This window comes from Helicoverpa zea, chromosome 23 (genome assembly GCF_022581195.2).
Source record: "Helicoverpa zea isolate HzStark_Cry1AcR chromosome 23, ilHelZeax1.1, whole genome shotgun sequence".
Classification (NCBI taxonomy): Eukaryota; Metazoa; Arthropoda; class Insecta; order Lepidoptera; family Noctuidae; genus Helicoverpa; species Helicoverpa zea.
The window spans coordinates 6,455,319-6,469,199 of record NC_061474.1 but is presented as its reverse complement, the minus strand read 5'-3'; the positions used below and the strand labels follow the sequence as shown (position 1 = coordinate 6,469,199).

At 32.6% G+C, this 13,881-nt stretch overlaps 3 protein-coding genes across 6 annotated transcripts in view; 2 read left to right on the top strand and 1 right to left on the bottom strand.

Annotated features, from left to right (window-relative positions):
* Window positions 1–13,881, top strand: part of LOC124641882 (octopamine receptor beta-2R) — a 204,845-nt gene that overhangs the window by 105,805 nt on the left and 85,159 nt on the right. The gene's annotated exons all lie outside the window — the stretch shown is intronic.
* On the bottom strand, window positions 7,661–8,470 carry LOC124641885. The gene is made up of 2 exons (XM_047180137.1): window positions 8,199–8,470; window positions 7,661–8,014 (listed from the first exon to the last, which is right to left on the bottom strand). The coding sequence occupies exons 1-2, from the start codon at window positions 8,202–8,204 to the stop codon at window positions 7,682–7,684; spliced, it is 339 nt and encodes a 112-aa protein (XP_047036093.1). The 5' UTR covers window positions 8,205–8,470; the 3' UTR covers window positions 7,661–7,681.
* On the top strand, window positions 8,511–9,927 carry LOC124641883. The gene is made up of 2 exons (XM_047180135.1): window positions 8,511–9,018; window positions 9,343–9,927. Coding segments are annotated over exons 1-2 (531 nt in total). The 5' UTR covers window positions 8,511–9,016; the 3' UTR covers window positions 9,872–9,927.

The following is a 13,881-nucleotide window of genomic DNA, read 5'->3' as shown; positions in this document are numbered from 1 at the left end:
GATCCATTATGCTTATAAACAACTAGTAAGTTACCGAAATAACAGTACACCACTGGAGACAAACACAAGGACAACACACAAACACAAAACTAAGTCACAAAAGTTCACCAAAACACTTAAAACGGCTGAAAATTCTAGGCACACGTGCTAACCAAAGACACTCTGTGGCGAGAATCCATAATTCTGTATTGTTGTTCTATAAATGTCAAAATGTCAAAATGTCATCAAAATTCATTTGACAGTTTTGCGTGAAAGATAGCACACATTTAACTTTCGTGTTCCCATATACAAGGTGTTGATTAACATCAGTGCAAAATTTCAGGAGGTTGACATAAAATACAGCTTGTATTGGTGGGATTCCCTAGCATATGTAGCAAAATTGTTACAACTATGTTTTTTTCAAGCCAGAAGTGTAATATTGTCTCGCAATGCAATTCTAGGCTTAGTTGGCTTCTTTTCATTTTATGTTCATTTTAATTCAACGCTTGGCTTCTTTCATTGAATGCATGTTGATATAAAACTAGCTACTTATATATGGCCTATATTTTTCAAGGTCATCTCTACATTGTTGTTTTTTTCTAGCACAAGAAACAAAAATTAAGAATTTCTTAAATGATTTAAGTTTTAATGGAAAACTTCTGAATGATCTAACGTAAGCCATGCTGCAGTCTGTCCGATATTTATTTTCCTTAAAAAAACAAAAGAAGGCAAGGTCAATCAAATTGTTTTTTCTACCATTGGTGTACCCAGTGAGACTCTATTAAGACGATTCTCACGTTCTCACATCTAGTCTGAAGTTAAAATGCAACAAGATGTTTAGGCAAACATTATTTAAATACTCGAATAACAAACTGTCTTCTTCTCGCGCAGTTGGGCAAAACATTTTTGGCCTTACTACAAAAACTTAAACATATATCGAACACTTGTCACGAATACTTGTCTAAAACAATTGTGGCTGCAAAATGGACCTTATTTGGTTAGCGTCAGGACCGCCGTCACAATTCTCCGATCCTCTCGAAATACATATAGAGAGTTGCTACCTAATTGCTACCAGCTACAATCAGTTGCTACCAATTGCTACCCTCGTGGTTTTCAAGATATTCAGCATCCAAAGGTGACAGCCATTCTGATATCAGGATGGCTGTCACTTTTCCCAGTGTGAAGAAACGGCGCAAAAGTATTGAGTTTTTTTTTCACCCAGAGTTGCTACCTAATTGCTACCCTCCAGAATTAAATTTTGGGCCACAAAGATTTCCTGGATAAAAAGATATTTAAAAAATGAGTTTTTACGCCCTGCCAAATTAAATTAGCAAGCAGTCAGTTAATACAAATGAGTACTTTTGACGTAGGCGCTATCTATTATAATCCGACAGCTGATATAAATGCGGCCGAAAAGTGAACTAAAGCAAGCCGCCATCTTTGAACATCATTTTTGATTAGGTGTATTTATAAATGTTACCTGTTGAATGAAATTTCCCGAAATGCATGAAAAAAGTATTTATTATAATTACCTCAGCCTTCGATTGTTAATACGAAAATATCCAGTAAGGCCAGTCGTGTAAAAATCATACCCAACTCTACGTAAAACATGAACTGATTTAGTCACAGTAAAACAATATTGATTTTATTAAAAAATATTTTTATTTCAGTCACTGACTTAAAATAGACTCTTTTGCAAAAAAAGCGGGCACCTATGCGAAATCTTAGTTTTAAGGACTAAAAAATTTTCAAAACACCGACGAACATTCTGCCAGCGTTTAGTCCAAAACAAGGTTTACCAATTTTTTAGCAATTTTAAAATATTCAAATTTAGAATACACTCTCACGCATGCTTGGCTAACCTTTTTGATGCTAGAAATATACTACAATCATTAAAACCCTTTGAAACACACATAAAGTCCTTAAAACTAAGATTTCGCATAGGTGCCCGCTTTTTTTGCAAAAGAGTGTATATCATACCCTGACATGATTTAATAAATTTTGAATTATTTCGTGTTAACAATCGAAGGCTGAGGTAATTATAATAAATACTTTTTTCATGCATTTCGGGAAATTTCATTCAACAGGTAACATTTATAAATACACCTATAATAATCAAAAATGATGTTCAAAGATGGTGGCTTGCTTTAGTTCACTTTTCGGCCGCATTTATATCAGCTGTCGGATTATAATAGATAGCGCCTACGTCAAAAGTACTCATTTGTATTAACTGACTGCTTGCTAATTTAATTTGGCAGGGCATAAAAACTCATTTTTTTAATATCTTTTTATCCAGGGAATCGTTGTGGCCCAAAATTTAATTCTGGAGGGTAGCAATTAGGTAGCAACTCTGGGTGAAAAAAAAACTCAATACTTTTGCGCCGTTTCTTCACACTGGGAAAAGTGACAGCCATCCTGATATCAGAATGGCTGTCACCTTTGGATGCTGAATATCTTCAAAACCACGAGGGTAGCAATTGGTAGCAACTAATGGTAGCTGGTAGCAATTAGGTAGCAACTCTCTATATGTATTTCGAGAGGATCGGAGAATTGTGACGGCGTTCCTGACGCTAACCTTATTTGAACGTTATCTGACATTTTTTTAGACAAATTTTAAATTGACGTTTAACAGTTTTTGTGGTACGACGGTTTCTCTTCATTAATTCCAACACTCCAACACCATTCATTTGTAGGTACCAGGGCAACAAAGAATGGAGGAGGTTAAAGCAACATTTTTCACACATTTTTCAATACCTAACGTTCTCGTTGACATTTCTGACGCAAACATTCATATATGACATCTGACATCTATTGTAGTAATTTGAAACGTGAAATACGAAATATATCATACATTTTTTGACATTTTTGTCAGTCTGTGTGTTTATTTTCTGTCAAGTTTTTTTTGGGTAAGAAAAATGGTTTCGCTAAAATAAATAATTAGTGTGTTTTAAAATTGCTGTTGCTAGTTGTATTTTAAATGATTTGTTTTGTTTATTTACAAGCTCATGAAAAGGACAATGCTATTCTTTGTATGGAAGTTGGGCTCAAGAGTTGCCCACAGTAACTGCATAGTGTATTTTGTTCCATAGGCTTATAATAGGTCCCAGACCGAAATATTTCGAAATCTATCCCAAGAGTCCTGAGAAAAACTGGTTTGACTCTTATTCAATATTACGAAAAATATGCTTACGAACTCTTAACTATTCCACTTTTATTACCTTAATTGAAATGCATTATAATATTAATCGACAAATACGAGGTATTGAACGAGATTTTTTTTTACCGACTTCAAAAAATGGAGGAGTTTTTCAGTTCGTTTGTATTCTTTTTACGTAAGTACGTGCATAACTCCGTCGTTTACCAACCGATTTAAACAATCATTTTATTGTTTGAAAGGATTTACTTTCCAAACGGTTTCTTTGTTATTCGGTTCAGGGTCTGGTGATAGAAACCTTAAAACAATAGGGAACTCTCGGAAAAATTGTTAGCGCATATCGAATAAAAACTTGTCATTCGGGTATATGTCTCCGACACCACAAAACAGTGGAGGTTAAGACCAGACCTGACGATGGAGACGACAGCGAGACGAGGGAACTCCTCAACGGCATCTATTTACTACCTCGTGTTCGAGCTTATTTTATTCGTCTTGATAACATTTTTCCATTGCCATTACGGATATTAGTTGCATGGCGCTACACGAACTTAGGACTGATTGTGGTAGACAGAGACTGAAAAGCAAGAGAAACAACAGTTACCTTTAAATGTCTATTTCTGTTTTTTTTTTTATCCTGTTAACAGTGAAACCACTAACGATCTGAATGTTATTTCAAGAAAAGAGGTTGTTAGGTTTGTGGCTACTTAAAATGGCTTACTAACAATGGCTGGCTAACATTAGAACCCGTTTTTCTCGGGACCTCTGGGACCGATTACAAAAATATTTGGATTCCGTCTTAAGAGTGAAGTAAAGAACCTATTTTAACCATTCCCACTACTGGGCAAATGGCTTGGGCTTTGTAAAGTGACTGTTCAAGTTGAACATTAGAACCGGTTTTTCTCGGGACCTCTGGGACCGATTTCCAAAATATTTGGATTTCCTGATAACAGTGAAGTAAAGAACCTATTCTAGCCATTCCCACTACTGGGCAAATGGCTTGGGCTTTATAAAGTGACTGTTCAAGTTTAACATTTGAACCGGTTTTTCTCGGGACCTCTAGGACCGATTTCCAAAATATTTGAATTTCGTGTCAACAGTGCAGTAAAGAACCTATTTCGACCACTTTCACTGCTGGGCAAATGGCTCAGGCTTTGTTAAGTGACTATCTATGGAGAACATTTGAATCGGTTTTTCTCGGGACCTCTGGGACCGATTTCCAAAATATTTGGATTTCGTATTAACAGTGAAGTAAAGAACCTATTCTAACCATTCCCACTATTGGGCAAATGGCTTGGGCTTTAGAAAGTGACTGTTCAAGTTTAACATTAGAACCGGTTTTTCTCGGGACCTCTGGGACCGATTTCCAAAATATTTGGACTTCGTGTAAACAGTGAAGTAAAAAACCTATTCTAACCATTCCCACTTCTGGGCAAATGGCTTGGGCTTCATAAAGTGACTATCTATGGAGAACATTTGAACCGGTTTTTTTCGGGACCTCTGGGACCGATTTCAAAAATATTTGGATTTCGTGTTCAGAGTGCACTATGGAACCAGCTGGAACTACTCCCACTGCTGGGCAAACTTAGAGCCCAGACCCTGGCATTGTCCTTTAAATAAATATCAATTTAATATTTGAACATTTTTAAAGTTAAGGCTGTTTACCACTAGACAGGTACAACCATTAATCTTTTCTGAATCACGAACACGTTCGTTCCTTCATAATTCACTTCTACGGACTTCTTAATTTTTTTTTTAAATCTATGCAGTATCAATTCTATTTTAAATTTGTATTTGGATAGTTTCCAGGAAATTACTACAGTCCTATGTCGTATGTCATGTCAGTATTATAAATACAGTAAATTGTTGGATACTGTTAACGTTGGTGTCCACTGAGGTGTAACATATATATTTCTTTGATATTGAACGAATCATTTATCAATTTCAATGGGGACACAGGAAACGGTAATGAGTATTGGTGTATTTTGTAATAGGCTTTTTATGTACATCAACGCTTTATTTAACTGAGATATTTATGTCAATGGTGATTGCAAGAATTATAAATACATCTCAGTTTAGAGTGGTCACACCTGTTTTTTGTACACAGTGAACACAATACCCTAAGTTGGTATTTAAGTCAAAATATTTTTGTTACAGTCCTAAAACATCAAAAACCAACTCAATCAAAGCCTTTACCAAATCTCACAAACTCAATATTAATACACAACAAACACATGACATCCGAATAATGCTCAAAAGAAAGTAAACTCGTACCTCACGATGCGTAGCAAAGTGTGAAAACGCGTTTGCATCATTTTACGGTTCAGAGCACTATTTCTAAAGCGCCATTGATCCCAATATCCGTAAATAAAACCCGTCCCGGAATATTTAAAATGGACGAAACTGAGTATTCATGTAAGGTTCGCACGAAGCGTCCGCCCTTTCACGGTCGTTTTTTATCTATTAAAAGATGGGCGGATGGAGTGTGGATACAAAAATGAGGCACCCATTTTGTATTTTCACCTTTTTGTGAAGGTGTTAAGTATAGGGAACATAATGGGCTTGGCAACTGATAACAATAACATAACACAACATTGTGTATGTTTTTCGTGAAAATATTTCTTTGCAAAAGGTATATAATATCACACGTACCCTGTATTTTGTCAAGTCTCATGGAATGAAAGGGGCACCTTTTTCACTTGAAGGAAAATCTTACCAACACGTCTTACACTGTCCGTTTCGTAAAACAAATGATGGACGCAATTATCTTACAAATGCCATTTCGCAAAATTACAATATTGTATGCTTGCATGGCAACGTTTAAGTTCAATAGATACAGACTATAGTAGTGTATAATTGGGGTTTCTGGATCAAAAGAGATCCATCAACCCCAATTATACATTAGTTCAAATATGATATCTATTCAAATAATTTAATTTCATTTATTCAAATACCACTACTTACTACAATTTGATAATTCAAAAACTATTATACCATCTATTCGAATACTGTTACATCATTTCAAATAAATCATCTATTTAAATACATCGATACTTCAAAAACTAGTATAAGTACCATCTTATTCGAATACTGTTACATAATTTCAAATGTACCAATTTGCTTTTAAAATCTCAATGTTTATTTTAATCATTTTATCACCGCGGAATACATAAGTATTTAAGAATCTTTTCTTTATTAGGAATAATAGTTGACAGCTACTTTCAACATAACCAAACATTTCGTTCTCTCAAAGTTGAAACATTCTACTTTTGCGGACTCACGAGTGGATGTCATCGGTGTGATGGTGACCGGCCGTACAAAAATGTATCAATATTATGCGTTCATCTGTTTCTTTGATCTGTTCTTGATCATAATATTTAGCGGTTAAATGAAATGTTAGCGCGAAATCTTCATTTAAACTAAAACAAAAAACCAGACCGGAACAAATATTAACTTGTCCGTGTGGGAATCGAACCCACGACACTTCGGCTTTGTGATTAAGGAATGTGAAATTTAGTATTTGATTGTGTGATCAGGTCTTAACCATTAAGCCAAACGTGTCGTCAAATATGTAACAAAATAGCGGACTACTTCATGCCCTTTGTTTATTTTAACGATATGCATGTTGTATGACATCATTCATCATTCATTCGATGCACTGCCTTATATGGTTTTCATTGTATTTACTTTGCTTGCACTTACATTGATTCGAACATCTGCGTGAAAAAAACGTTTTTCAAAGCACATACAGAATCATGATAAGTACAACTATACAGATCATGAGAGTTTTCATATTCTTTAAATAAGTTTAATAAACTAGGACAACCTTTATATGATTTCAATGAAGAAAAAAAAATACTTTTGAGATAAGTAAACTGTGCCCTTGTACAATTTTTTTTCTATTATTTATTCTTGTCTGTGTTTTTATGTGTACATAAACTGTTAAATAAATAAATAAGAAATATACTGATGATATAACAACTTAGTAATCATTCATCATTATTTCCATTACTATTTATTTTATACGTGTAATCTATATTCCACTGCATCCTTTATTTAGCACATAGCAGCCCTGAAATTATAATGCGCTCAGATGACTTTCATAGTCGCCTTATATAGGACTGTCGACATACTTACAGCACTTTATGTGAATTGATTGATTATCAACCTTTTTACTGGCTCATTTCAGCTGAGAAGCCCTTATCCCTCAAAAAAAGAAGAATAATTAAGCTTTTGTCTATAACTAGCCAATTATAGGTCACTAGCCTACAAACCCCTAGAGGATGTAGTGACATGGATTATTTATACTTACAAACAACCATTACCAAGTTACCAATCGCAAATCCATACACCTTTACCTTACCTCCGTGATAACTTCGTGATAACATCCGTTCACGTTCGTAACACGATCCGGGCTCACTCTACACTTTTTATTGGAATTTAGGAATCAAAACTACTGGATGATAAATAAAATGTATCGTAAGAGGTTGTAAAAATCATAATTTCAGTAGAAAAAAAAATGCTATTCAATAATAATTGATTGAACTTTATTTATGGCATTATATCTGACACTTTTAAAGCAATTTCTTTAACAGATTTATAAACATCGTCCATAAAAACATTTTTAACCACATGCTGCACACATAACTCAGCATCACAATTGCATAATGAACTTATATGATCGGGGAAGTTTTCGGTATCATAAATCTCGATTCTTATAATTTTAGCACCTCGTGTAAGTTTTTTTACAGAGGTAAATGCAGCCGTTGAAGATTTTTTCAGTTGCTTGCTGCTAGGACCTTCTAGGTTCAACTGTTTATCGTTATTTTGTTCCGCAGCTGCCCTGTTCATGGGAATGAAGTTGAACAGGTCATTTTCATAGTCCTAAAAATAATAATAATAATCAATATCAATTTTGTAACTTATATTATAGGTATATTTTATTTATAAATTCAAATAATCGATATTAGAACTGTGTTGTATTGAATATAAATGTGTAACAATTATTAAGTTGCATTCAATTAATTAAGTTATTATATATAGATACTATTTAAAGAAAATAACTCACCGACATATTTTATTTTAGGATAGAGTCTTTGCGCCCCCGCTCGCTGATGGAATTAAACTAAATTATTTTTATTTTTTCGCATGATTATATCCTTTATATAGAATTTAGAAAATACTTTGTAAAGGAACATAAAGTTCAAATTAGCATCGATATTATCGGTACTTTAAAACGTGTAAATGTAATTCTACACTCTAGACAACACGGCGCTACACCGCTTCGGATTGCAATTAAACATAACTTTTTATATATATCGAAATCGGTTTTGTGTAAGTTTGTTCATCCATACTAATAAACTAGATTGCCCCACCACTTCACTCGTGTATTTAATAGTTTTATTAGAGTATACATAACATAGGTATAACCTCCTCTTTGAAGACTGTTAAAAATAAAAAAAAGCAATCGTTCGAGCTTTATGAGGTAGGTAAATGGTAAGAGATTTGTGCACATACTATTACATTTGCTTACCAACGTAAAGGAGGAGGCAAACCCAGGTGTAATAAGTATGTATTATTTAATCTGAATAAGATCTACATTTCAGTGTTATTAAATTTTACTACATTATATCTTATATGAAGTAGATAAAGTTGATATTGCGTGATCTCGGTATGTTGCTAAGTTATTTTTCCAGCAACCTGGGTGGTAGATCTGACAAAGCATTTTAGCAAACCCGTGCCCTATTCCCTAATTGGTATACCGTCACGTGGATGTAGTGCTATTTAAGAGATCATCTGCAGGGACTGGATCACAACAATTCTTCAGCTAGAAGCAGTCACATCCAAATTTGGAAGTACATACCAAAGAACCACCAATCTTCTAAAATGTAAGTATTACTCGTATACTTCATTCGGTGTTTCATTTTTTAGTATTAAATCATTCAAGCTAGTTTTATTAATTTCTTCAATCACTCCATTCTTATTTTATGTAAATGTTACCCAATATTTTTTATTTGCTATGTCCAAACACTACATTTATTTGTTTTATTTAGTATTCTGTCAATCATGCTTACTCAATATATTCATTCGTGTTCCTCATGTTTCATTTTCTTATTATTCAATCATTAAAGTTACTTTCATTCATTTTCTTCAATCATTCAATTCACAATTTATATAAATGTTATCTAATATTTTTTATCTTTATTTTCTAGGTCCAAACACACTGCTGACCATATTTTCCCTTCGGAGGACGAATCGTCGGACGGGGTGCAGATGAAGGTCAAGACAAAGGAGAACAAGAAACGTAAATCGTCGCCAACGCGCAGCCCCCAGCCGTCTACCAGTAAGAAAGGCAAGACAGTTATTCGCCCCATCCCTCCTATTACCAAGTCTACGGCTCGCGAGGTGTTCGGGAGTGACAGCGACGACGACGCGGTAGACGCACCCGCGGAGAAGAAGCCTCCGATGATTTACTCCTATGTCACACGGAGGCTGGCCAACGGTTTTTCTCGTCAAATAGATGAGAATAAAAAAGGTGCGTTCTACATAGAACTTAAAGTATACAAGTGTGACGAGATAGAGCGGATTCAACCCGTGAATAGGTGGCGTCACTCGGTGATAACAATAAAAAATAAAACTGACGAAGATTCTGAATCGTGGAGGCACTTGAATGAATTCATTATAAGTACTAGGCGGGAGTTCAAACGCTGTACTCCAACGTTTATAAGTTCATACCAATAATTAAGTACCAATGTATTATACTCAATTATTGGTATGAGATATTATATTATAATCAGTTATTTTATAACATATGTAACCATAATCATAATATTACATTATTATAATCTACCTTATAACCTACATTATATTCAGTGAATTAGTTTTTAAGTTTTTTTTTTTTGTAACCCACTATTTCTTAATTAAAGTATTCAGTACGATTAAAATGTGTTATATTTATTTTGTTTCCAGTTACACAAGCGAGTAATGCGATACCAGCAAGTTCAGATACTTATAATGATTTATACGAAACTAAGATCCCCGAACATGAATATGAAACGAATGTTATTGAGACTAATTGTTTATTAAAAAGATATTGCGAGAAATGTAAAATTGAGATCCCCGAACATAAATACAGATACCATAAAAGAACGAATATCCATAAATCAAATTGTTTAATAAAGTCAAATTTTGAAAATGTTGATATTATAGCAACTGCATTTAAAAACAGGATTCTGACTTATCGCTTAAATCCATCTATAGAAAATGAGTACCTCACACCAGAGGCGTTCTTAGATGAAAAGCGAAAAGATGTTTCTAATATAATTAAAATGTTATTAATGAGACATAACTGCATTAAAGTTAATTTCGAGCTGTTTGCTTACTTTTTACTGCCTACGTTAGGTGAGCAACAGCTTAAATCATTTAATACTAAATATGAAATTATATATAATAATACTGATTTTGATGACATATATTTGAATGTAATAGAAACATTCAAAAGAAAATTTACCGAATTTGAACATTGTCAATCCGGATGGTCATTTGTTTCAATAAATCATTTAGAAATTAATATAAATAAATATTGCCCTATGCGGGGTGGTACTTATTTAGAGCTACCAGATGTTATTAAAAATACAAAGAGCTGTTTGAATATACATAATAATGATGAATACTGTTTTTTGTGGTGCGTAGTTGCAGCATTATTTCCAGCTAAAAATAATGTTTGCAGGGTCAACTCCTATCCACATTTTAGTACAGTACTTAATACACGAGGAATTTCATTTCCACCTTCACATAAAGATATAAAATTATTTGAAAAAAATAATTGTGACTTGAGTATTAATATTTATGGATTTGATAAACATGGTACTATAACTGGACCTATTTATGTGACGAATTGCAGGAAAGATAAACATATAAACTTACTGTACTTTGAAAAACATAATAAAGGTCATTACTGTTTGATAAAAAATCTGCTACGTTTAGTACGAAGACAAGTTTCATGTCATAAGGGACGAATGTATTTATGTGAGACATGTTTACAATTTTTTACTTCTGAAATAAAGTATAATTGTCATAGTTGCTCTCAAATTTTAACCGTACTACCTGATAAGAACAGTACATTAAAATTCAAAAATTATGAGCGAAAGCAAAAAATTAATTTTGTAATATACGCTGACTTTGAAAGTATATTGTTAAACTGTAAAATGGAACAGAATGATAAAAATACAGTAAAGAATAAAGTACATCAACCGTCCTGTTTTGCTTTCTATGTGTGTTGTTCTCATGATAGCAGCTTAAATAAATTTGTATCATATAGAGGATCTGACTGTGTGGAAGTATTTATTAAAAGCTTGATTGAAGAAGTGAAATTAATTCATAAAATGTTATTAACAAAGAAACCTATGAGACCAATGACAAGAGATCAGACTGATAATTATAATAATGCAACTACATGCCATATTTGTAATGATTTATTATTTGATGATAAAGTTTGCGATCATGATCATATAACATCTGAGTATAGAGGTGCGGCACACTCGCAATGCAATTTAAATTATAGAGTTTGTCCCTTTATACCCGTTATATTTCACAATTTAGTTGGCTACGATTCTCATATATTTATAACTGAATTATCAAAATATGAAGGTGAGATAAGAATTATAGCAGAAACTAAAGAAAAATATTTAACCATAACAAAAATAATAAATACTGGTAAAGGATGCAAACCAGCACAAATTAAATTTATAGACTCGTTTAAATTTCTTAGTTCAAGTCTTGATAACCTGAGTAAAAGTTTAACGGAGAATGATTTTGTTCATTTATTCACACATTTTCCGAGAAAAAATCAATTTAATTTAATGCGAAAGAAAGGTATTTACCCATATGAATATATTTGTACATGGGCTAAATACAATGAAACACAACTACCTGACAAGGATAAATTTTATAACTCTTTACAAATGAAACACATAACTGATGATGAATATAAACATGCTCAAAATGTGTGGAATCTTTTTAATATTACTTCTCTTGGTGAATATACTGACTTGTATTTAAAGTGTGATGTACTATTATTGTGTGATATATTTGAAAGCTTCAGAAACATTTGTCTCCAGCATTATAAACTTGATCCTGCATATTATGTAAGTTCACCTGGATTGAGTTGGGACGCTATGCTCCTTTACACAGGTGTTCAGTTAGAAATGATTCATGACTTAGAAATTTACGAAATGTTGGAAAAAGGAATACGAGGTGGGTTAGCTCAATGTTCTCTACGATATGCCAAAGCGAATAATGTTTATTTACCTCATTTCGATAATTCAAAGCCATCAACTTATTTAATTTACTTAGACTGTAATAATCTTTACGGATATGCTATGACGAAAAAATTACCCGTTTCAGAATTTAAGTTCATGACCGACAATGATATGAAATATTTTAATGTGCTTAATATTCCCGATAATTCAGAGTTCGGTTACATTTTAGAAGTAGATATAACGTATCCAGATCATTTACATAATTTACATAGTGACTTGCCTTTTGCTCCAGAGAAATTCACTCCTATTGGAGGGAAAACGCAAAAACTAATCGCAAATTTGTATGATAAATATAATTACATCATTCATTATGTTCATTTAAAAGAATGTCTCAAAAATGGTTTGCTTTTGAAAAAAATTCATAGAATCCTTTGTTTTAGACAAGAAAGTTTTTTAAAAAAATATATAGATTTGAATACTAGACTACGGCAAGCAGCTTTAACTTCATTTGAAAGAGATTTTTTTAAATTGTTCAATAATTCAATTTTTGGAAAAACAATAGAAAATAAACGAAAGCATGTTGAAGTGAAATTAATAAGTAAATGGAGTGATTATTCGAACAAAACCAACAAAACAGTAGGTGCTGAGAAATTAATCGCAAAACCTAATTTAAAAAGTATTTCCGTATTTAATGAAAACTTTTTAGCTATACAACTCAGTCTAGAAAAACTTATATTAGATAGACCAATATATGTTGGATTTGCGGTATTAGAATACTCTAAACAACATTTGTACAATTTTCATTATAATTTTATTAAGAATAAATATGGTGATAAAGCTAAATTGTGTTACACCGATACAGACAGTTTATTGTATTTAATTAACACTAACGACATATATAAAGATATACGACAGAATTTAACAGAATTTGACACAAGTAATTTTGAATCTAACAATAATTACTGTATTCCAAAGGTCAATGAAAGAATACCTGGTTTATTTAAGGATGAATTAGGAGGTGACCCAATTATTGAATTTATAGGCTTAAGAGCGAAACTGTACTGTATAAAATCACTAAAAATGCAAATTAATAAAGCTAAAGGTGTATCAAAATCTATAACCAGTAGTTTAAAATCACGTAACTATAAGCACGCTTTATTTAAAAATTTATCTTTAAAGCGAAAGATGAATATGATCAGATCAATGAAACATGTGCTATTCTCAGAAACAGTAAATAAAGTAGTCCTGAATAGAATAGACGATAAAAGGCAAATTTTAAGAAACCAAATTGACACTGTACCTTGGGGTCATTGTAATCACGTATGCTAACTAATGTTAACGACTTTTTTAACTTTAATAATAAAAAATTATTGTGTAATTGCAAAATGCAAATTATTGTGTGTTGTAATATATGTAATAAAATACAAATGGAAATAAATGATTGTTATATGAATCATAATTATATGTGTTTTATTTAATTACCTACTGAGG